Source organism: Sus scrofa, chromosome 9 (assembly GCF_000003025.6).
Source record: "Sus scrofa isolate TJ Tabasco breed Duroc chromosome 9, Sscrofa11.1, whole genome shotgun sequence".
Lineage (NCBI taxonomy): Eukaryota > Metazoa > Chordata > Mammalia > Artiodactyla > Suidae > Sus > Sus scrofa.
In genome coordinates this window covers 45766417-45791828 of record NC_010451.4, presented here as the reverse complement: position 1 = coordinate 45791828, position 25412 = coordinate 45766417, and the positions used below count along the sequence as shown (strand labels likewise).

Sequence of the window (25412 nt, the reverse complement as noted above, 5' to 3'; positions counted from 1 at the left end):
CCCACTGAAGCAAAGTCAGGGATTAAACTTGTATCTTCATGGATACTAGTCGGGTTTATTTCACTGTGCCACAACGAGAATTCCCCAGCTTAACTATTAAAATATTTAGAGTTCCCGTCGTGGCGCAGTGGTTAACGAATCCGACTAGGAACCATGAGGTTGCAGGTTCAATCCCTGCCCTTGCTCAGTGGGTTAACGATCCGGCGTTGCTGTGAGCTGTGGTGTAGGTCCCCTAGCCTGAAAACCTCCATATGCCGCGGGAGCGGCCCAAGAAACGGCAAAAAGACAAAAAAATAAAATAAAATAAAATATTTGACTTAGTACTCCCTAAAATCATTTCTGAAACAATCAAATGAATATATAACCTCACTTTGGGAAATACTGGTTTAAAGCATACTGTGTTTAAAGCATTACTATAAATAGTCCCCTTAATTCATTCCCCCAAAGCTAACAAACTCTTTCTTTCATTTTTGTCTTTTTAGGGCCGTACCTGCGACACATGAAGGTTCCCAGGCTAGGGGTCGAATCAGAGCTGTAGCTGCCAGCCTATACCACAGCCACAGCAACTCGGGATCTGAGCCACATCTGTGACCTACACCCACTGAACAAGCCAGGGATCAAACCCATGTCCTCGTGGATACTTAGTCGGGTTCGTTAACTGCTGAGCACAATGGGAATTCCTAATGAAACCTTTCTAGTTGTATAATTCTCTGTGTAAAGAAAAGAACAATGGAGTTCCTGTCACGGCACAGCGGAAACGAATCCGACTAGGAACCATGAGGTTGCAGGTTCGATCCCTGGCCTCGATCAGTGGGTTAAGGATCCAGAGTTGCTGTGAGCTGTGGTGTAGGCTGCAGACGTGGTTTGGATCCTGAGTTGCTACGGCTGTGGTGTAGGCCAGCAGCCGTAGTTCCAATTAGACCCCTAGCCTGGGAATCTCCATATGCCGTGAGTGTGGCCCTTAAAAGCAAAAAAAAAAAAAAAAGAGGAAGACCAAGAACTTAGTAATGTGTCTGAAAGGCATCATTGACAAGATGGTAAGACTTGTTCATTCCACTGCAGTGTCCAGTTTACCTCCAAAACACTAAGTACAACCTCTAAAAGTTAGCAAAACTGGCTTTTTTGAGGTACCTTTAGCAAAAAGTTTGGCACAATCATGGCACAGTGAAAAATCATGAGACCACTGTGCATCCCATCCTTTGCCTGGAGTTGTGGATCCACAGCTCTTGCAGCGAACACACTTGGTACAGATCTGGAAGAGATGAAAAGAAATTCAAGAGGAACTTATTTTTAATATCTCTTCTTATTAAAAAAATCTCAAATGCAAATCCATTTCTAGACAGCTCTCTACTGGGACAGCTTTTCTCTCTCAGGCACAACATTCCTATTATAATTTGTGTAAGCCCAACAGTCCCCCTTCTCTTTGTAACTGTACAATGTATGTACTCACCCAAACTTTCTTTTTCTTTGTGGGTTTGGTGGGGTAGTTTGGTCCCAGGCACTCAGGGTGATAGCTGTTTCGGCACTTATTACACTCCAGTAGCTGCTATAAGGAAATAAGAAAGCAAAAAGATGGCATGACCTCACCTTCACTGGACACCTGTCACTCAGTACCCCATTTCATATTTATCTTTACTTAAGTACAGCACATCATTGTAACAGTTTAAACTTTCTCATAATTTATTTACTCTCAAAACACGGGGATTTATTGCCTTCCAAAGGCACTCAGCAATAAGGTAGATTTCATTTATTTGGAAGATTTTATCCAATGCCCTGTTTTCTGCTACAATTCCAATATCAAAACACAAAAAAATATGCAATTGATTATATCCAATTAAATAATCAAAACAGACTAAGCCAACAGAGAAAAAATATAGATATAAAATCCTAAATTAAAAGGCAGAAATAGAGCTAGAGAGCAATATTCAAAGTGGTTCCATTGCTCAGTTTTGTACCTTTGTAGCCTGATGCTGCCTTCCACAAACATGACAGAACTTGCAGCGACGACAACACCAATTTTCCAGCTGGTCCTCCAGAGGGCGCTCGTTCTCCTCTAAACAAAACTTGTGGAAGGGTTCACAACAGACTTGGCAATACACAAACTTGGGGAAGACAGGAACACAGAAGCAGTCAAATTATATGTAGAAATATCAACCAAGTCCTTCCTACTTACATACTTTGGGCTTTATATTTTATTCAATATATTCGCTAAATAATGACTATGTTAAAAAGGAGAATACTGGGCACTGCAAGAGATGAGGAGACCAAAGTAATAATAACAGAATTATAAAACAACTAAATATATAATCCAAGACATAACAGACATGCTAAATGCCATAAAAGAAGTAAAAATAAAAAGCTAAGGCAATGTAAAAGAGTGAGGGAAGGGGAAACAGGGAGAGTTTTTAAGGTTTTCTACAACCTACTAAACAACTCTAAGTTCTGCTTTGTCCTTCCCACCTTTAATTTTAGAAATAAGTTATTGTCATAATGATAGAGATTTTCAAAAATTCAAATAAAGGTGACTCATAATTTTCTTTTGCCATGAAAGAATTCTTGGGACAACTGGTCAAACTTAAAGTTTTACTTAGATAACTATAATATGCCAATGTTATTTTATTTTTTGTCTTTTGTCTTCATAAGGCCGCACCCGTGGCATATGGAGGTTCCCAGGCTAGAGGTCAAATCAGGGCTGTAGCTGCTGGCCTACACCACAGCCACAGCAACACCAGATCCTAGCCGCGTCTGCGGCCTACACCACAGCTGACGGCAACGTCAGATCCCTAACTCACTGAGGGATGTCAGGGATCGAACCTGCAACCTCATGGTTCCTAGCTGGATTCATTTCTGCTTCGCCATGACAAGAGCTCCTTAATTTCTTGACTTTGATAATTTTACTATGGTTATGTAAGAATGTCTTTGGTTTTAGGAAATCTACTACATATAACTTGGAGGTAAAATGGCTTATGTCTGCAACATGCCCTCAAATTTTAAGAAAAAAAAGTGTCTACATATAAAATGTGTGCATATATTTTATTCCTTTGTAAAATATATACACACAAAGAAAAAAAAATTACCATTTGGGGAGTCCAGGTAAAGGGTATATGGGAATTGTTTGTCCTACTCTTATAGCTTTTCTGTAAATCTGAAATAATGTCAACATAAGAAGTTTTTAAAAATTCAAATGGAGGGAGAATTCATCAAGCACGGGTTATGCTTTAGGAGTGAAATGCAGGCATTCTCTAATTCCGTTTTTAGGAATCCCGTGGGACTGCTGTGCACAGCTACACAATTTAAATTAGAGCAATTATACTCTGGAAAAAAAAAAAAAAAAACCCTGTTTGAACACAGAAGTTGAAGTACTAGTGTTACAAAAATAAGTCATTCCTATGGGTAGCATGTGTGCGGACGTAAAGCATTAGATTATGTAGGAAAAGAGATACAGTGGACCCCTGGCACCTATAGACTGAAGAGTTTTGGTTTCAATGCTATCTCTAAAGCAACTCCAGCACGTAGAACAATATAGTTTGTAACAGGCACTAAGAAACTATTTCCTTAATGAATACCAGGCAATAACATGTAATTTTGCTAACGCATAATTTAAAATAGCAAGTGAGCAGGACTGAATCTCTGAGGGAGTAAATTAACCTCACTGATTGCTCAACATCTAAATTAACTTGGCTTTGGTTTGTTTTTTTTTAAGGACCTTAGAAAACGTATGTGATAAATAAGCTAAAGAAATATTCAGAAATTGAGAATTATATGAATGACAAATTCCTGCTTCCTATTTAAAATTGTGCTATCTTTTTTTTCTTATTGTAAAGGTGGCACATGCTGCAAAAAAAAACTCAAAAAGAAAGAAAAATAAAAAACAAAAGTCACCCATAAGCCAGCCACACTCAAGATTTTGGTATAAATCCTTCAGCATTCTTTCTTTCCTTCCTTCCTTTTTAGGGCCGCACCCATGGCACATGGAAGTTCCCAGGCTAGGGGGAGAATACGAGCTGCAGCTGCCTGCCTACACCACAGCTACAGCAACACTGGATCCAAGCCACATCTGTGGCCTACGCCGCAACTGTGGCAACACTGGATCTTTAACCCACCGAGCAGGGCCAGCGATGGAATCCGAATCCTCAGAGAGACGTTGAGTCTTCAACCCACTGAACCACAATAGGAACCTCAAGAATTCTTTTTACATATATATTTTTATTTTCCCAAGCCAAAATGGCATTACGCTTTACATACTCTCTGATGCACCATGGCAGGATCTCCACTTGACCTTTTTTATCATGCTTTAATTTACAGTGTTTGGTAATCAGCTCCCCTCTCACCATGTTCCTCTCATTTTGTAAATTATCTATTCTTGTCCTCAGATTTTTTACTTGGTGCTATTCCTTTTTCTTTCTTTCTTTCTTTTATCTTTTTTTTTTTTTTTTTTTTGTCTTTTTGCCTTTTCTAGGGCCGCACCCGCGGCATATAGAGGTTCCCAGGCCAGGGGTTAAATCGGAACTGTAGCCACCAGCCTACACCACAGCTCACGGCAACGCCGGATCGTTAACCCACTGAGCAAGGCCAGGGATCGAACCCGCAACTCATGGTTCCTAGTCGGATTCATTAACCACTGCGCCACGATGGGAACTCCGGTGCTATTCCTTTTTCTTATTAATTGCTAAGAGCTCTTTACAGACAAGGAGGTTTTGATATTAAACATAAAACAACTATCAAAAGCACCTCTTTTTCCAGAAAAACATTTATCATTTCTTTCATGTTTGGACATCTAGCAGAAAAATCAGAACTCTAATGAATAAATTTAAGAGATGAAACTATTAAACTTTCCACACTCACATAACTGCTACTCCAAAAAACAGCAAACCTCTTCCTGAAATTTCTAAAAAACTTCAAAAGCACTTCATTTGCTGGTTCAAACAGGCTATAGTACCTGCTACATACCAACAAAACAGAATATAATGATTTATTGCATCACAGCATGCTAATCTATCATTATCCTTTCTGGGGTACAGAGAAGCAGGATATCTCACCTCTACATGCCCACTACTGGCACACAGAAAGCAAACCACCCTGGGTGTTATAGGAACAGAGGTCAAGATTCCTAAGCCTCCCATTTCCCACACATTTTCCGCTTCACAATCCTCCTGTGGAAAAAGAGAGAAAGATCATTTGAGAGTTTATGACAGAACACTGCACTGAAAATAAGGATGAAAAGCATAAAATTAGAGTGACACCAGAATATCAAAAATATTTCATTTCAACAAGTTCAAAATAAATGCTGCTTTGAAAAACCTAAATCTGACACAATCTGTTAAAAGGCTCACTGTTAACTATGCAAAGATCTACTGGAACTAAATTTCCCTTTGAGTTTTGCTAATTCAAGCAATCATCATGGTTTGGTAATTCCTATGTGAATGAACTACTTCCTCAAATACTGTTCTCCTCTAAATGGACTTAACAACTCAGGATGGGCAGGACTGCCTCGAGAGCCTCTGTCCTTCAGTCAGCCCACAGACTGACCTGGTAACGCTGACAAGAGCTCACGTGTAGCTCTTCCTTCCCCCACCTGGTGTGAATTTTCTCTTTAACAGCTTTGCTAACATCAATTTCTTTTTCTTTTTTGTCTTTTTGCCTTTTTTAGGGTCACACCCCCAACATATGGAATTCCCAGGCTAGGGGTCTAATTGCCTATGCCACAGCCACAGCAATGTGGGATCCGAGCCACATTTGCGACCTACACCACAGCTCACGGCAACGCTGGATCCTTAACCCATTGAGCAAGGCCAGGGATCGAACCCGCAACCTCATGGTTCCTAGTCGGATTCATTAACCACTGAGCCATGACGGGAACTCCTAACATCATTTTCTTGATTTAAAGTCCGAAACACTTAACATACGATGTGGTCACAGAATGCTTTTACCTTAAAGTCCACTCTGATCCTGTGGACTCCATCTGCTGGGATTTTTTGCTTGGAACTATTGCCATTGGAGAAAGTGCTGAGGATGTTCAAAGTGCCTGCGTTCTCCTGCTTATTGACTGGAGGTGGTTTTTCCTGCGGAGGTTGAAGATGGATAAAGGGAAAATCCACACCTGGCTTGCCTTCACTTTTGCAACAGATAATAATGCAAATGACAAATTTTATTAATAGAGTTGGAAAGCATGTTTCCAAAATAAGTGTCCTACAGAACAGAAAAGTAATCTTCAGAGTCGTCCCCCCCCGCCCACTGAGGCATTTTATTGGCAACCCAAGATTTTCCCTCCTTCCTCGTGGTCCATGATGCCAGCTGAGGTTGTCAGTATAATGAAACCACACTGACGGGGTGAGAGCAGGTTATTCTGCCATTTTTTTCTAGATCTTGGTGTTGCGCACATGAAATCTGGGGCTGATCACGCCACATGTGTGTAACATGCCTATAAGATGCACAATAGTTTTACCACTTCTGTGCTCATCAATGATTTCAAACTCACCAATGCTTCACCATCATAGTGAGAAACTGGACAATGATCCTGGAGCATGACTTAGTAAAAACCTGGCATTTGCCTCTTTCTTCAGCATTGCTGATGCTCTCAAGAGGATCAGCCAGGATGTTCATAGGCTCCATTATGGTGGCACAGAAAGAGCTAGAAGATTCTTAAAGACCTCCCTCCCCACATAATAAAAATAGTGGACACAAGAAGAGGCTGACTGTTATAGACAAATATTGCTAAAAGATGTTGAGGGGAAAAAAACAATTACACTAAGCAGCTTGCAGCAAAAACATGTGGGCTACAAAAAAGAGAAAAACGACAGGAGGAAAAAAAAGAAATGAGCTAAAGCCTAAACCTGAAGTTTGCTAATTTTAAGAAATTTCACTGCCATCAACATAGAAGCAGAAATGCAGTTGTACAAACTCAATCAAGGCAAGGATAAGGCTATTTCCCTTCAGAACACATCATTGAGAAACAGCAGAGAAACAAATTTCTCCTCACCTTTTCTTTTGGTTTTTGTTTTACAGGAATACTTGGGCGAGGAGCCACTTTTTTCTGCTTGCTTTGTTCTGGACCTAAAGAATTCAAAATAAATCACAGTCAGATGCGACTAAACTTAACAGTTAATGCTAAATAGCAGCGATGACTCTACACCTGATTGGCCTGTGAAGAAGGGGGCATTAGAAAAAACAAAAAACCATTTATACTCTAGACTTTAAACAGGAAATCTCCAACTTAACTGGGTTTAGCTTCTACTTCTTTATTTTTATATAATAGTTACAAGAGAGCTAATTTTGTTATATCAAAGACTTCAAACATACATTTCAGGTTTCCAAACGCTCTTTATGACGTCAGTGTTCTCTGCTGGTACTTCTGGTTGAGCAATTCCTCCTGCCTTCCTCACTCACCTGGCTCCGGAGGTGGAGGCTGCTTTTTCTTAGGCTCACTAGGAGTGGTCTTGGGAACTTCTTTTCTCGGTGGTGCTGTGCTGGGTGGCTGTGGGGGGATGGCTGGTGTTGGCTGGGAGGCCTGCTTGTTGGACTTCCTGGAGGTGGGTGCAGCCACCTGCTTGGCCTCAGGGGCCGAGGCGGAGGCATTCCCTTCCTCACTCTTGTCCTCCACCGGCTTGCGAGGAGGAGGTTCACTGTTGCTTTTCTTGGGGGTGGGATCCTCTCTTGCTGCTGGGGTAGATTTCTGACTAGAGTCCACCAAGTTCTTCACAACGCTGCTCTCTTTGCTCTCTTTCTTTTCACTAGTCTTAGACTTTTTCTCTTTCTTTTTCACAGCTGGGGGGGGAAGCAAGATTATTTTCCTGTGAGAACATTTTATTTAACATATATAAGTATAGGAATGTAATGATCTTATTCTCAGTTTCCTAAAGCTGAACCTGAAAGGTGCAAGAAAAAGTTAGTGGCAAGTTGGTCAATGAGATAGGTATATTTTTATTGCTCTAGGAAATCAAATATAATGCAATTTTTAAATGGAAAAAAAAAATTTTTTTTTTGGCCGCCCCAGGGCATATGAAGCTCCAGGGCCAGAGATCAGATCCGAGCCAAAGCTACAGCAACACCAGATCCTTAACCTACTGTGCTGGGCCAGGGATTGAACCCACGTCCTTGTGCTCCAAAGACGTTGCCAAATCCATTGTGCCATGGTGGGAGGTCCTTAAATGGATTTTTTAAAAATTTTATTATAGGGAGTTCCCGTCGTGGCGCAGTGGTTAACGAATCCGACTAGGAACCATGAGGTTGCGGATTCGATCCCTGGCCTGGCTTAGTGGGTTAAGGATCCGGCATTGCTGTGAGCTGAGGTGTAGGTCGCAGACGCTGCTCGGATCCTGAGTTGCTGTGGCTCTGGCATAGGCCAGTGGCTACAGCTCTGATTCGACACCTAGCCTGGGAACCTCCATATGTGCCAGAAGCAGCCCAAGAAAATGGTGAAAAGACCAAAAAAAAAAAAAAAAAAAAATTATTATGGTAAATTTCAAGCATGCTCCAAGGTAAAGGGAAGTGTAAAACGAACACTCATATATATCTATCACCCAGCTTCAACAATCATCAGCTCTCTGGGAAGAACAGTACTTCAAAGAAAGGCTAGTACTCTCTTTACACTACATGTACATGAGTGTATGACACTGAAGGGGGAAGCATTTGGAGGAAGATCTTTTTATAATACTACCTTTTGCTTGCTTTTGAAGGTAGGCTTTGGAAGGCATCCACTGTAGATTCTGACATTTTCTCATCCTATAATAAAAAGGAATACCATAAAGTAAACTACATTCAGAAGAGAACCAATTGAAAGAGCGTTAACTGGTCTGTAAAAATCAGTGAACTCTTATTCAGGTTCATTTTGAGGACTGAAAAGGGAGCTGCTCATTTTTTAAATTAAATCCAAGCCTTTGAATCTTTTGACCAGCAAATTTACCTACCTTGAAGATCTAATGGAGCAAATATAAAATTATTTGTGAAATGGGATTCAAATATCTTGCAACTACACACAAAATGATCAGTCATTATTTCTTGCAGTCAGGTAAGTTCTGCTCCCTTATGAGATTAATATTCATATAATAATCTGAATATAAAATAGACTAAAATTACCCAAGTCTTCCATCTGCCACTGTAATGCTACAGGTCTATCTCAGGGCTTAGACACATATTTCAGTCCTCAATTTAATGAAACTCAAACTTAATTTGAAGTCTAAAATTGAACTGAATCCACTTCAACTCCTAAATTTAGTGATTTTATCTTGCCATCATGTACCTTTTTTGCTGATCTGTGAATTGTCTCACTTCCTTTCACTAATGGGACTGAAACAAAAATTTTTTTATTTTGCTTTTTAGGGCCAAACCCGTGGCATATGGAGGTTCCAGGCTAGAGGTCCAATCAGGGCTGTAGCTGCCAGCCTACACCACAGCCATAGCAATGCAGAATTCGAGCCATGGTCTGCAGCCTACACCATAGCTCACAGCAAAGCCAGTTCCTTAACCCACTGAGCAAGGCCAGAGATTGAACCTGCATCCTCACGGATGCTAGTCAGATTTGTTAACCACTGAGCCACCATGGGAACTCCTAAAACAAGATTCTTGCTTAAGGCCAGACTAAACCAAAGCACAGAACTACTTGCTGTCTCCTAGAAACTGTGTCCCCTTCAATAAGTAATGCAGCATTTCTCCCAATTATGTTTTATATAAATCACTTTCATGTCATGTCATTCATTCATTCATTAAGCAGATACCTATTGAAAATATCTCTTCCTGGTGCCAAGCACTTGAAAAGATTCTCATTTATTTGAGAATTTGAAATCTGAAATTTGAAATTTCTGTGCAACCCTCTCATCCATTTTAAACAAATTATCCCACGAGTAGTAAGTGCAACTAGGAGTTCCTGTTGTGGCACAGCAGAAACGAATCCAACTAGGAACCATGAGGTTGTGGGTTTCATCCCTGGCCTTGTTCAGTGGGTTAAGGATCTGGCGTTGCCGTGAGCTGTGGTGCAGGTTACAGGTGCGGCTTGGATCCTGCATTGCTGTGACTATGGTGTAGGCTGGCAGCTGTAGCTCCGATTGGACCCCTAGTGTGGGAACCTCCATGTGCCAAAAGCGCGGCCCTGAAAGACAAAAAAAGGAAAAAAAAAAGTGCATCCACAAACAACTCAAAAAAAAGGGAAAAAAGGTAGAGTAAATCAAAACTTCTAGAGTTCCCGTTGTGGCTTAGCAGAAATTAATCTGACTAGTATCCATGAGGATGCAGGTTCGATCCCTGGCCTCGCTCAGTGGGTTAAGGATCCAGTGTTGCCATGAGCTGTGGTGTAGGTTGTAGACGCAGCCTGGATCTGGCATTGCTGTGGCTGGGGTGTAGGCCAATGGCTACAGCTCCAATTGGACCCCTAGCCTGGAAACCTCCATATGCTGCAGGGGCAGCCCTTAAAAGACCCAAACAAACAAACAAACAAACAAAAAAAAAAACCCATAGGCATGAAAATATTTAGAGAGTTAGAGAGCAAGGAACTCCAATCATGGCAATCACATTTCCTAATTTTTTTTTTTTGTCTTTTTAGGTCCACACCTGTGGCATATGGAGGTTCCCAGGCTAGGGGGTCCAATTAGGGCTACAGCCGCCGGCCTACGCCACAGCCACAGCAACGTGAGATCTGAGCTGTGTCTGTGACCTACACCACAGCTCACGGCAATGCCAGATCCTTAACCCACTAAGTGTGGCCAGGGATCAAACCCGCATCCTCGTGGATGCTAGTCAGGTTCGTTAACCGCTGAGCCACAAGGGGAACTTTGGCAATCATGTTTCCTGAATGCCATAAAGATAAAGGTAATTCAGTTGACCTAATAAATACCATACATAAATTCGTCAGTTTTTAAGAAGACACCCTCCAGAGCTGAAGTGATACAGTAGCCTAGGTACATGTGACTATTTAACTTTAAAATTAAATCAAAGTTTTAAATGTAGTTTCTCAGTCACACTAACCACGTTTCAGATGCTAAACAGTCATTTGGCTCACAGCTACCAGGCTGAACTTGAGCAGATATGCCACTCCATAAAGTTCTGTTAGCACTGTCCCTAAGGATTTCTTATTTAAGTGCAGCCCAAACCTGGCACATCACAAAATTCAACTGTGCAACTCATCTTACAAGAAGATGCAGTACAAGCACACCGGGTCTTCTGATGCATCTCGAAGACAAACTAGGGACAGGCAACCACCTCCTGGCTGAAAGGAGGCCAGCCACTTGGGGCAGATGTGTACTCACTTGCAGCACTGCTTCTTTATGTTGCGGCCACCAAACTTGGGCTTGTCCAGACAATTAGTGCAAACACCACAGTCCTCAGGCACCTGGCAGCCAGGACACTGCCCACACCGCCTTGATCGCCTTCCTTTCTTTACCGGAGGTTCCTGCGGAGCCTTGTTTCTGGTGACAGGTTTAATTGGTTTGATGGGCGGAGCAAGAGGTTCAGCATCTTCTGAGCCAGCAATCGATGACTTGTCTGTTAAAGGAACGTGTCATTAGCTCTGAGGGAGTATCTGATTCTTTTCTGGGAACGGAGGGGAGATTCTCAAAATCTACTGATGTGATTATATACATTCCAACCTTGTTTTAATCGGGACTCCCAGAAATGCAATTCGTTATAGTAAAAAAATACTCATATGCAGAGTTCATAGCCTTTTTTAAATAAGTACTTAAATGTTTTAAAAATGCCTATAACTTGCAACATGATGAAAGCAAAAATCCAATCACTGAAAACAAAACACAGTGTAACCTAAAATCAAAAATGTGAGTTCAGGGAGTTCCTGATGTGGCTCAGCGGGTTAAGAACCTGACTAGCATCCAAGAAGATGCAGGTTCGAGCCCTGGCCTTGCTCAGTGGGTCAAGGATCCACTCTTGCTGCAAGCTGCAGCATAGGTCACAGATGTGGCTTAGATCTGGCATTACTGTAGCTGTGGCCAGGTGCAGCTGCAGCTCCGATTCAACCCCTAGCCTGGGAAGTTCCATATGCTGCAGATGCAGCCCTGAAAAGACCAAATAAATAAATAAAATTAAAAAAAATTTTTTTAATTAAAAAAAAAAAAAAGAGTATGTGTTGAAGAGTTCCCTAGTGGCTTAGGGGCTAAGGATCTGGCCTTATCACAGCTGTGGCTCAGGCCACTACTGTGGCACGGATTTGATCCTTGGCTTGAGAACTTCCCCATGTCCTAGGTACAGCCAAAAAAAGAATATGAACTGAATGCCTCTGAAGACTCTCTAACCCTCAAATTTCGTATGCGTAGTCACCAGCATTTGAAAACTATTTGGCAACCATGAGAACCATGCCTCACAGACCTCAAACCACAGGCCCCAGCCACTGTGCTCTGAAATCCAGGGGTACAGAGGCCACACTTACCACGGGGCTTGCTCTCAGGCAGTGATGAGCGTGGCAGGGACACTAAGGTAGGCCTGCTCCTGGGAGATGCAAGACTCCTAGGACAGTCAAAATTTGCTCAAGGATGCCCCACAGCCCTGCCAAGCTTTCTTACACTTCGTGTCAGTCTAGGAGGAAGATTCTGTCCACTTCTTTACCTCTTACTTTCATTAGGGTCAGACTCCCAGCTTTCCTGACTCCCTCCCCATTTTCTCTCAGGTGTTTCCTCTAATAAAATCCCTGCAGTTACTCCCCCCATGCCACGTTTTTTGGAGGACCCAGCCTAACCTCTAATGCTATGAAGACCTATTGGGCACCTCTGGGATGATCAACAAACAAACCCAATGTCTGCTCAGAACTCAAGGTTGACATTCCCGACCTACCATCATTCCCCATGGAAGACAAAATTTTTTCTCGTTCTTCCCACGGTAAGGCACTCAGGGTGGGCATATCATCAGGAAACACAGCTCGTTTTCGGCCAAGGGCAACAGCAGCTCTTCTGCAGACATGTTTAATTCGGGGTCCTCGCACTGAGGTCTCCGACGAGTCACTTTCTTGACCCTGAATCAGAGGGCAAGCCAAAAACAAACAGTAACAATCATGTGTGTTGAAAATAAAATTAAATGAAGGCAAGGTATAGCTGATTAACTTACAATCTAGAATCAACACATGCAACTCTAGTTATTTCCAGCTGATTTTTACCATACCAAAACACAGAAATCACCTACTTCTATACCCTAAAAATGGCAGAAAAGGCTTCTAACTAAAAAACAGAGATCTACCAAGCTTCCATTCCCAATTATACTACTTCTTTAAAATTCCCAGAGTTCCTTGGTGGCTCAGGAGGTTAAGGATCCAGAATTGTCACTGCTGTGGTTCTGGTAACTAGTGTGGTGTGGGTTTAGTCCCTGGCCAGAGAACTTCCACATGCTATGAGTGTGACCAAAAAGGAAGAAACCAAAAAATTCCCCTCAAAAAACAATCTGCCAGTCTATATTATCAAAAGGTTCAGTCTGATATAAACAGGGTTTATCTAACCACAGACTCTTTCTTATATTTCCTGATCAACAGGGAAGCAGGGTGAAATTACCTGTAAATGAAGTATAAAAGGCTCCAAACAGAAATGGTCCACATTTTAAAGAGCCATACCTTCTATAGCTAGGAGGCTAACCAAACACATCCAAAATGGTGTCAGAAATAAGTCTCATATTCCTGCGAGAACTCCCACTGGCAAAAATTACTAAATGTAAATGTGGCCCTACGTTGAACAACATTAAAACCTGTTTGTGGTCACCTTAACCTAACCTGATATGTTGGTATAAACATGTGTCAACTACATGAAAACTTTTTTTTAAAAACCCAAAGATTGACAGGTTTTCTCAAAAAAGCCAGTGCCTGGCTCATTTTGGGGGTTTTTTTTGTTTGTTTTTTAAAGCTGTTCTTTACAAAAATCTATTTGTCATCATCTTTTTATTTTTATTTTTTTGCTCTTTAGGGCTGCACCCACGACATATGGGGGTTCCCAGGCTAGGGGTTAAATCAAGAGCTATAGCTGCTGGCCTACACCACAGCGACCATGGATCTGAGCCGTGTCTATGACCTACACCGCAGCTCATGCCAATGCCAAATCCTTAACCCACTGAGCAGAGCCAGGGATCAAACCCAGTCCTCATGGATACTAGCTGGCTTGGCTACCGCTGAGCCATAATGGGAATTCCTATTTGTCATCCTCTTAACTAACTGAATTCTTCAGCTTTTCTGTACCACAAAAAAGGCTGTGCTTCTCATATGTATTCTGCAAACATTTATTTCCTACTAGTCTAATCACTTGCTACTCAGAAGAAAAAAATCCCCCTCCTTGTTTTCTATAGTAAACAACAGAAAGCAATTTGACTGCAAAAATGTACCTTCAAAATGAAGTCCCTGATTCCATCACACCGAACCCATTAAGTCCCAACAACTCAGCTCTCTGTGTAATTCGGCCCCACCTACCTTTCAGTCTTGGTTCACCACCTTCCTACGCCTGCTGGTCCAGCTATTCACCAGCCCTCAAGTATGTGTTACACTTTTTGATCTCTACCTACACTGCTCCCCCTCCTTAAAATGTTCTCCCCTCTCATTTTCTACCTAAAATCCTCCCAGTCCTTATAGGTTCACCATCTTTTCTAGATTCCATAACTGGATGTACCTGAAACACACAGCCTAAAACCTGCTCATGCAAAGGGCTCGAGGAACTGTTGATTTTAACAGGCAAGATGGAAAAGAGTACCTGTGCTTTGGGCTGGTCAGTCTGTTTAAGACTCTTACTCTTCTCAATCTTGCAGAGCTGGGCTTTGGCCTTTTTTAGGAGGCTGGCAACCCTCTTGTCAGTCATTGGAAGCTTGTCTGCCTGAGCCAACATGGAGCCTATGGAGGAAGTGGAATGTTTAACAGTGCTAGATGAAGGAGTGGAAAGGCAGAGGGTTTTCTCCTTCTCCAGGGATGGGGCAGTTGGGCCGAGGTCCAAGTTGTTTTTTTCCAGATTTCCTCTCCCTTTCTTTATAAGTATTTTGGTTTTGACAGCTGTTGTATCCCCAAGAGTCACAGAAGCAATATCAGTCCCAGAATCAAGTGATGAAGACTTCTTCCGCCCTGTTGCTTTTTTGGCAGAAGATGAAGTGGCCACATCTTCATCAACGACCTTCTCTTTGGAAACCCTACCCACAGGATACAAAGCAGAGCTACTCTGAATTTCTGATCCCTTTTTCCTTTTCTCTTTCCTGGACTCCCGCTTATTCTCTTTTTCTCTCTCCCGGTCTCTCTCTCTACTCTTGTCCTTCTCCACGCTCTTGTCAGCATCTCGCTCTTTGGACAGCTCCTCAGGGGCCTTGTCTTTATTCCTCCCTCTTTCAGTCTGAGAGCCTGGGGTAAACCAAGGGAAGAGAGGAGTGGGACTACTGGATGAAAATGGCTCTGCCGGAGCACTAGTCTGCTTCCTTGGTCTCTGGTTTTTCTCTGCAGATTCCCCAGACTGAGTCAGGGAATGAGAAGGAAAAGTAAAAGTTGGGTTTAAGGCACTAGTGGCAAGAGGACTAACAGAAATGCTTAACGAGGAAGAGACAGAAGACGGTGGGGTGAGAGGTGACAGCTCCGAAGTGCTAAGCCTTCCGCTTCTTGTCCTCATGGAGTGAGAAGGAGATCTTGGTTCAGATCGAATAGGGCTAAACACTTTTCTTTTCCTTTTCCTGTTCGATAATCCTGAAGAAGATGTTCCAGCAGAAGTTCGATTACTAGGCAAGGTTACAGACTCAAATATTCTAGAGTGAGCCTCGCTTGGAGTAAATCTTGGAGCTCTCAGAAGAGGGCTCCGTTTGTGCATATCAAACCTTGTTCCAGAATGGAGTGGCGAAAACAATCGGGCTGAAGCAGCAGTACCAGATGTAGAAAACCCGGATGCGAAGCCGACATCCTCAGGAGTTAGTGGAGGGGGGCGGAAATTATCAAATATTGGTTTGCGAATAAGACCTTCTTTGGCATACTTTGCTGAGGAAAAGTACTGTGGCTCTGACCTAGAATGCTTTAAAGAAGTCCACCTAAACGTTGGTTCTCGCAAAATAGATTTTCGCTTCCCTTGCATGGGAGCGGCAGAAGTAGGCAAAAATGGTGATGCTAAGGGGATCGTTGGAGGCATGAGCCAAGGTGTGTGGTCAGAGATGCTGGAGGCTGGCTGCAGTGGAGGGGGTGGAGTAAGCAGGGGTGGAGGTGGCGAGGAAGAGGTCTGCTGCGGGGGGGCACTTTGCAGAGTGGAGAGTTTCTTCGTCGTTCTAGATCCAAAACTTCTCTCTGACACTGAATACCTTCGGCTTCGCCTGTCAGTACTCTCGTTTTCTGGGGACTGGGAAATAGGCAGTGGAGTATGAACTTCGGGGGTATCGCTCCGCTCTTCAGGAAGTACCTGAATCTCCTCAGAGGCCTGAGAATCTGTGGAGGTATCAACACTGGGGCTACTCGATCGGGAGGAGTCTGAAGACATTTGCGAGGAGTGCTGAGAAGCTGCGCTTGATTTTTCAGAAGATCCACAGGATGTGGCGCTGAATCTACTATTCGGTGTAGACTCGAGTCGGGCAATTTTAATTGGAGGGTCGTAATCTTCATCCTCTATAAACCGCCGAGGGGTTTTAATGATCCGCGAGGAGATGGCGCTGACGACAGGCATGATGAACTGCCGGATGTTTTTGACCTGTGTCTTCACCTTTCTTCCTTGCAGCTGAGCTGCTTCTTTCTCAATTTTCTTCTGAGCCCCCTTTTTTGCCCTCTGCAGGAGCTGCTTAGCGATTGTTGCATCTGTCCTTTTAGAAGAAGGAATAATCCTAACCGGCTTAATCCTTCGAGGGCTTTGTCTGACTACTGTCTTATCTTCTTTTGTGAGTGGAGGTGTTCCTTCCTTGTCTTTCCGGACCTTCTGGGGCTTTTCCAGTTCTGAGTTAATGAGGAGACCTGCAGGAGTCTTTATCCTTTCTGTGGACGGAGGCCTTCCTCTCCGGCGAACAATCTGTACCCCCTTCCTTCCTATTTGAAGCTTCCCTGTCTTAAATTTTGACTTGAGAGGAGAGAGTTTACCTGCTCTTAATTTTTTAATCTTTGTGGCTTGCTGAAACGTGGCAGAAGGTGTCCGTTTCATTTTCTTCAGGCTATCTTCTTTGTTTCCCTTTGGTAACTCTGTAATGTCCTTTCCATGTGTTATTTTGAGTTTTACTCCAGGGAAAGTGGGAGGTCTTCCTCTCTTCTTTTCTATACTTTTAGAATCTTTCTTCTTGATCTTATCTCCAGGTCTGGTCTCTGATTTATTTAGAGGGGAGAACACAGGTGGGTCTGAGAGGAGGGCTGAGTTTCGGTCAGAGCCACTTCTAGGCCTCCCGCGAGGTTTTCGAGGACTAGTTTTAACTGTGTATAGAAATTAAACAATGAAGAGCATATATTTAGCTTTGTAGTTTAGGTCTTAACTAAGCTGAATATAATTTAGCATAAGCCACTTTGTACTGAACTCTATTGGGTATAACGAGTCAATAAAACATCTTAATTGTGCTTAGTTTCTTTTCACCAAAAACCTGCCTTGAAGAAATCAAGTAAATAACATCCTACCCATAAGAACACTTAACTACATTGTTGACAGAAAAACTAAGATAATAATAAGGTTTTCAACTAAGCAATTGATATATTAAACTGGCTTTCCTACCGCTTTAGGTGAATAAGGTTTTTTTTTTAATTAAAAAAAAAAAAAGTTTTAAAACTAACTGTATGACCTTTTCCATATCCTAGCCACCAAGAGTAGTATTTGAGAACACATTTACAGTATTCATCCCATCTTTTTAACTCAGAATTTCAGTTTTAATAAATTTGAACTAGGTGCTCTTCAATCATTAATGCATCAACTTCTGCAGATACAATAACATACCAACTTCTACAGGCAGTTCAGCTTCCTGGACTTTTTAACTGGCTTCACCAAAGTAAGTTAAGAAAGTTTCATTGGAAAAAAAAATTCATTCATGAGACACCAGAATAGGATCATAGAACTCAGTGGTATGTGAACTGCTTGGTGAAATGACATGATGTGCCCATTAATCTAGTCCCCTACCTACAGGTTCTTGAACTAGTTAGTCTCAAGTTACAAAAAAGATGTAACCATAATTGATGTCAAGAGCAAACTACTTAAATCAGATTCCTTCTATTTTAAGTAAGAGGAATTTGCCAATTTATAAATTAGCTCAATTTGCTATTTATCAAGAAACTTAATAAAACTATTTTCTAAACTCCTTTGTATAAACTGTACTTTCTAAATGTATTAAGAGTTGCTTAATCTATCATTGAGTAATAAAGAAAAAATTTAAAGAGTTGACTAATGTATCATATCTTCCCTTCTCTCATGACTTTTCAATGTTTTATATGACTCAACATTCTTCTGAGATTAAAACCTCCCCTAACAGGCACCAAAAGAGATTTATGTCATTATGATGAACATTTTAGACTATGGAAGCAACCAACAAACAGAACAAAAATCAACAAAGGTCTTATTGTTAAGCTTTCCAAATATAAATGCTTTCCTCACCAATTAACTCGAGACTTCCCTTAACAGATTAAGGATTCACAAATCTGACTCAAAATACACTAATTACAACAAAAATAATGGACTAGGAGACAGAAAACTATCTTTCAATTCTTAAATAATAAAGTATATACAAATGATTAAAACAACAACAAAACAACATTCGAGGTATACTGACAGCCAAGAAAAAAACAAGAAACCATCAACGGCTGTGAATTAACAAAATAAACTCCTACTCAGAAATATATCACAAGATTCTTTATCATCAAGGCAGACTTGAACCTGGCCACTCATAGGCCTTTATTAATTCTGAAAAGCTCTTCTATCCAAAAAAGAAGCTTTTGGTAGAGTTCTCCTGTGGCACCGTGGATGAAGGATCTGGCATTGTCACTGCAGTGGTTTAGGTCCCTGCTATGGCTTGAGTTCAATCCCCGACCCAGGAACTTCCATATGCCACAGGCAAAGCACCCCCCCTCCCAAAAGAACCTTTGGATAGAAAACTAGAAAAAGCAAGCAGAACAGAGAAGAGTACATTTCTGCTAACTTTCATAATCCACAACACATTCAAAGAACTCACAAGTCATTTAGAAGTAACTGCTCACCCTCATTTCATTTCTGGGCCTTGCTTATCATCTATAAATGAAGGGTAAGACTTCTGATAAGAAGTTTTACGATTTCATCATATCTTAACAAGAATACTGCTACTGTCTAAATGGCACAGACACTGGGATACTACTGGCTAGGTCCTTCCACCTGGGAAAGGAAAAAACTGTCAACTTACGTGTTTGAATTAGATCACTATATAACATATGACTCTTAAATGAAACCCAAATGCTAACGAACATCACAGACAAAGTCAAAGAGCAAAACACGGCTAATAACATCCTATTTAAGTAGATTGTCCATCCACATAAAATCAAAGGAAACTATACAAGAAGTCCGAATGGCAGCGCCAATGGGGAATGATTTTTTTCATCAAAAGATCTACAGCTCTCTCCTATACAGAACAGAATTCTGCAAGCCATTAAATACTATTTCCACTGAGGATCAACTCACAGGAAACTGCCCTTAAGTCTAGAAGTAAGACATTCTAGATATTTTCTTGGTAAGAACAACAACAAATATTGCTAATAAATGGAAATACCCATGTCATTTCTATTTTCTTTATTTTAATACAGTTTTTCAAGGATCAGGTAAAACAGTTTCATACAGTGCCCATTTTTTTGTTTTCAGTTCTTAGACAATAGCAGACCAAATTTCATCTGTAAAATACAATGGCCAAATGTTTTCCAAAGTCATGTTTACCACCATTCAGTTCAAAATGTGTAAATCTGAGGATGCTCTTAGGAGGTAGCCTTCAATCTGCAGTCATTCCATGGAAACATAGCCCCCGTGCCTCAAGTGGTTCCCAAAGAGAAGCAAAACCAAGAATAAACCAAAATCAGCCTGACAGAGAGGCTCCCATAAAGAGGTCTAGTTCAAAAGCCACTTCCTACTTAGTATGAGAAAAAGGAAAGGATCCCAAAACCCTAGTATTTAAGACCACCCTTCACAGGCAAAGAAGGCAAGGAGAGGCCACAGTCTCTTAAAACGTAAAGGCGCCATGCATTTAACTGGCCATACCTGAAGGAGACCTTGTGGGACTTCGTACTCTGACTTCTTCATCTGAGCCAAAACCTAAGAACTGCTCATCCTACAACAAAGGAAAATTATTTTAAAATCAGGGAAAAAAACATAACTGTGAACATATCCCAAAGAAATGCCCAGAGGAGACACAAACAATTTGGAAAAATTATCCTCTATGTATTAATCATCATCATTCACATGGATATTTTTATAAAATAACTTAATATTGAACTAAATGGATCCAGCCATACAGCTTCATTATAGACAAATAGGAGCTGTGTAGTAAGTGAACAATGCATTGATAATCACCTTTGGTGCACAGTACACAGGGGATAGTCCTAAATTTCAAACTATAGATACGGCCCAAAACAATTAAAGAATGACTTTAATTCAAGTATGCAAATCAGTACAATGGGAGAAACATACAGCCCCAATAAAACACATAAATCTTTTCAGAGTAGTAAAGTCTACAGACACATTAGGAATAACATAAACCATATCATAATCTCTTATGTACCAAATATTAAGAGACTGCAATTGCCATAACTGTCAGTTCCTTAACTCAGGAACTGATATTTAGATGTGATTGCTGTACATTTGAGATCCAAAGATTCTCAACATGCATTTTATGGCATTATTTTAAAATGCCCTGTGATAAGAGACTTAATGGTGGGCAGCAGCATTGGTGAAAAGGTTGATGAATGGACCACATGAAGGGTGAAATGCATCTAAGATTAACTGAAGGAAACATCTTATTTTCAGTTGTACTTGGAAAAGGCAAAAAACTTCTCCTTACCTCTAACTTTTAATCTGTCATATTAAAAAATACTAAGGGTTTAACCAATTTTGAACAAGTTCTCAAGAAACATGGTCTATTTAAACAACCTGATTAATAGAAATTCACTGATTCAAAGATTAATAAGAGTTCTTTCCAGAGAGAGACAAGAAAGAAAAAGAATTTCAGATGCGAGAAATAAAACCCACATAAAACAAGAACAAAACAAGGAATTAAAGACAGATTTTCTTGTACCTCCAATTTATACTGATAACCCCAAACTAAGTTCCACTAATTAAAGACCCCCAGTTTTAGATGGGGCCAGTCCATCCTCGTTTGTCAGCTCGTGACACCACTGACTGAAGTGTTATAAGGAGTAAACAAAGTAATTTACGTAAATTGTGTAATTTACATTAAATTACCCAGAAAACTATAAGGCAGCATCCACTTTATATTCTCATTATTGATGTGGTTTTAGAAACCAAAGTTCTGAAGGGCCAAGTGACTTGCCCAATATCATACAGTCAATTACAAAGAACTTCCTACCATAATGGTTACAATCTAAAACTATAAATAAATATTCAAAGAAATCAAATAAATCATCTACAGTACAAAATATGCTATTCTTTCAGCTACCATTAATGTAACACGATGCCCATTTTCAAACCCTTAAAGTTTCTGATTTAACTCATTCTTTTCCTGCATTATCCTCATTGAACAATCTGCTAATCTATACATTTCACAAAGGCCTCTGGCGATTTCCTAACACTTACCTAGGGACTCCATTGCTAAATGCATGAAATTTATGCCCCATATGTTGCAATGAGAGTTCTAACAACTATACATAACCAAAGTAACCAACAGGTAAAGTAACCTAACCAACAGCTGAAGTAAGGAAAGATGATTAATCTTTAAAAGAAACCTAAGAGATTCACATTGCTATGTTCATTATCAGCAACCTTAGTGAGTCACTTTCTTTATTTCCAACTTTCACAATATGTACCTGTACAACCCTAATTCAATATGCTCCCAAACAGAGTGCTATTGAGCAGCCAGGCAGTAATTTAACTAACTCTGCCAATGTTTAAAGTTTCCAAGTACTTTCTAAAATGACAGAGAGCATTAACTCTTTCCCTGTGGTCTTTTAGTTGGAATAAGAAAGACTTTACTTCCACCCAAGAACTTTCTTTTCACTTGAAATATAGATTGACTTCTTGAAGCATGCTTAAAAAAAGTAAGTACCCACTGTTTAAATAATCCAGACAGTTTAATCAAAAACAAAAGCCCTCATTGTTATGTTAAAATGCCCTAGAGGCTAACTCTGAACTTCCAATTCCGTGTAAGAGCCTCCCAAAATCTAAGGAAAGCCAAACTGAGAAAGCACTGGGAAAAAATTGCTGCAAGAAGGCGCAAATGAAGTCCTTTCTGCCTCTCCTGTCACTCCCATCACCCGCTTTTAAACATGCGGGGTTCCTAGAAGATGAAGTAAACATGGCAGCAGTGCTAGGCTTCCTGGGGATTTAGGCTTGCCTAAAAAACGAAATACTAAGGCAAAATGTCTACAAAAAGACAACAAAAGGAGCTGCAATTAAATCCATGTTTGGCACTATGGCATCATAAGCCTGGACAGCCCTGGAGAGAGGGAACAGGAGATACCAAATATTCCTGGAAACAGGGTCCACACACCCATGCATACTTTTCCTTTCATTCTGGCTTTCTCTAATGCACACAGCATTCCAAGACAAAGTATAGGCAGGAGCCAACAAACCTATCCCTTCTGGATAATGAAGTCCTTGGAGACTAGCTCGCCAAGATTTTACCCCTTTCTTACCTCCAAAGACAGAAAAATATCCTTGCCAAGTTGAGCACTGTAAAATACTGTTAAATCACATTTAGCTTCCAGTGATTAGGAATTCAGTGACACTAATGTGGCTTCCTATGTGAAATCTAATTCCAAAGTAATGAATATGTAGAATTTCTCTCTTTATTACCCCTACTCCTAAGTCTAGGGTAACCAGTTATTTGAGAACTTCCAAACATAACTCTACTAGCAAATTCTATTTTACCCATAAATATCTTAACATTTGAGGATCTTTATTTTAATGGCGGAATTTTAATCCCTTACACACTGTTGAATTTGTAGGTGATGAAGCAATAGGAATATTTTTTCTACAAGAGAATCTATGCAAACCCAAAAGAAGTATTACAGATAATAATGTTTATATATAAAATATAACAATGAAGACATTTTAGAAAAATACATGAAATTCTATATTTTAAGGAATTATGCACTACAAGGCAACTTTTCAAACAAAGCACTATGTCTTTTACTTGTTCACTCATTCAACAACCATTTATATATGCTACCCATTCCCAAAGCAAAGACGTTTCTAAGGAAGACAGGCAGGTGCACAATTTCAGCTTCCTTTCAAAAGCCAAAATCCATTAAAATATTTGTGAAGGATAAATTACGATGTAATTCATCCTCTAGAAAAAAAATTTGCTTAAATCTTGGAATAGTTCCTTCTTCCTCTTATATTCGTATTAGGTTCAATGAGAGATATTCAACAAATTTCAAAAGTCTTCCAAATGATATTAATGTCTACCTCCAGCCCTCAGTACTGTGCCGGCACCACTCTGGCATTAGAAATCAGAATTTAAGCAGATGAGACCTGAATCATCTGCAGTGATTAGATGTGACACGGTTCCTAATAATACCAGTGATCTGACCAGGTTGCAACTGACAGACCTCAATGCCTTTTCTTCTCTACCCCAACCAAAATACAGAGTTTAGCTCCTCCTTTAAACTCCTCCCAATTTATAATAATTAGAGCAAAAAATCACTCACCTGGAGTTCTTCACCTCCCAATCTACTGGGGAGGATCCAAAGCAACTTTGAAAACTTCTATTAAATAAGCTCAGCTACCTCTGGCCTTCGATGCGTAAGTCCTAGGCTGACCGTTCCTTGCTTTACTCACACCGTTCCTTTCTTTACTAGCAAGAGACTCCTCAGCACTTCAGAGCACTGACTTAAGCGGTACATATCTTGGCTTTCTCCTGTCTCTAAAATGTTGAGTCTTAAGAATTTTTTAAAAATCAAATTTCTTCAATTGCAAATGTTTATTGATGAATCAATTGGAAATAACAATCAATAACCAGAGAGCGTTATCAAAAGCACCCCAATACTCTCTAAAGTTCTGTTTTGAAAGCTTATAATTTTTGGTATCATCACATATGGTTCCATAATATGAGAGGACACAGAACCCAGAAAAACACTAAGAACAAATTAAAGATGAAGAAAACATCAAGGAGGCATATTGTATGTCTCAGCAACTCTAGTTAGAAAAGAGTAACACTTCTCCTTTGGGAATTTATTCTAGCAAGCTATCACTTCTGCTGGCACATTTGTGTCTACCACTACAAACTCTAAAATATCAAGGCCTTAGTATTGCGTTTTAAAGACATACACACATAATCGCCAGTATTTAATTAGCATAAAGGATAAGAAATGTGTTTTTATGTTTGCCTCCTTCTCTAGAGTGTTCACTCTTTGAGGACAGGAATAGTTCACTTATTCATTGTTGTATTCCTAGTATCTAGCACAAATTTGGCATTCGATGTTTGTGAAATGAAAATAAAAAGAAATGTAGTATACTATTTAAAAAAACATTAGATGGTAATGGCACTATAGTAGAAAATACTGGTATAGCACAACACTGTAAATCAACTACACTTTAACCTAAAATAAGGGAAGGAGTTTCTATTATGGCTCAGTGGTTAACAAATCCGACTTGCATCCATGAGGATGCAGGTTCCATCCCTGGCCTTGCTCACTGGGTTAAGGATCCAGCGTTGCAGTGAGCTGTGGTGTGGGTCACAGACACAGCTTCGATCCTGCATTGCTGCGGCTGCAGTATAGGAAGCAGCTACAGCTCCACTTTGGCTATGGAGGAGGCCAGCAGCAACAGTTCTGATTTGACCCCTAGCCTGGGAACCTCCATATACTGCAGGTGTGGCCCTAAAAAGCAAAAACAAATAAATAAATAAATGGGAAAAAAATTACTGGTGGACTCCAAAAAATTAACAAATAAGATTCTCACTTTTAAGAATGCATAGGGGAGTTCCCCTCGTGGTGCAGCAGAAACGAATCTGACGAGGAACCATGAGGTTGCGGGTTCAATCCCTGGCCTTGCTCAGTGGGTTAAGGATCTGGCACTGCTGTGGCTGTGGTGTAGGCCGGCAGCTGCAGCTCTGATTAGACCGCTAGCCTGGGAACCTCCATATGCTGCGGGTGTGGTCCTAAAAAGCAAAAAAAAAAAAAAAAAAAAAAAGCATAGAGATCTACAAATAACAAACGCTGGAGAGGGTATGGAGAAAAGGGACCTCCTCCTACACTGCTGGTAAGAATGTAAACTGGTACAACCACTATGAAAAACAGTATGCAGCTTCCTCAGAAAACTAAATATAGAGGAGTTCCCATCGTGGCTCAGTGTAAACGAATCTGACTAGCATCCAAGAGGACAAAGGTTCGATCCCTGACCTTG

General features: G+C 40.7%; 1 protein-coding gene across 6 annotated transcripts in view; it reads right to left on the bottom strand.

The window, feature by feature from the left end:
• Nucleotides 1-25412, bottom strand: part of KMT2A (lysine methyltransferase 2A) — an 84994-nt gene that overhangs the window by 36731 nt on the left and 22851 nt on the right. For 4 of the 6 annotated variants that reach the window (XM_021062911.1, XM_021062912.1, XM_021062913.1 and 1 more), the window contains 12 exons: nucleotides 20091-20160; nucleotides 14655-17308; nucleotides 12769-12946; nucleotides 11238-11472; nucleotides 8657-8721; nucleotides 7387-7764; nucleotides 6980-7053; nucleotides 5931-6062; nucleotides 5040-5153; nucleotides 1956-2102; nucleotides 1451-1546; nucleotides 1132-1252 (listed from right to left, as the gene is read on the bottom strand). In XM_021062911.1, the coding sequence (XP_020918570.1) occupies nucleotides 1132-1252; nucleotides 1451-1546; nucleotides 1956-2102; nucleotides 5040-5153; nucleotides 5931-6062; nucleotides 6980-7053; nucleotides 7387-7764; nucleotides 8657-8721; nucleotides 11238-11472; nucleotides 12769-12946; nucleotides 14655-17308; nucleotides 20091-20160 (4264 nt within the window). The remainder of the gene's footprint in view (nucleotides 1-1131; nucleotides 1253-1450; nucleotides 1547-1955; nucleotides 2103-5039; nucleotides 5154-5930; nucleotides 6063-6979; nucleotides 7054-7386; nucleotides 7765-8656; nucleotides 8722-11237; nucleotides 11473-12768; nucleotides 12947-14654; nucleotides 17309-20090; nucleotides 20161-25412) is intronic. The other 2 variants (XM_021062915.1, XM_021062916.1) reach the window with 1 other exon arrangement.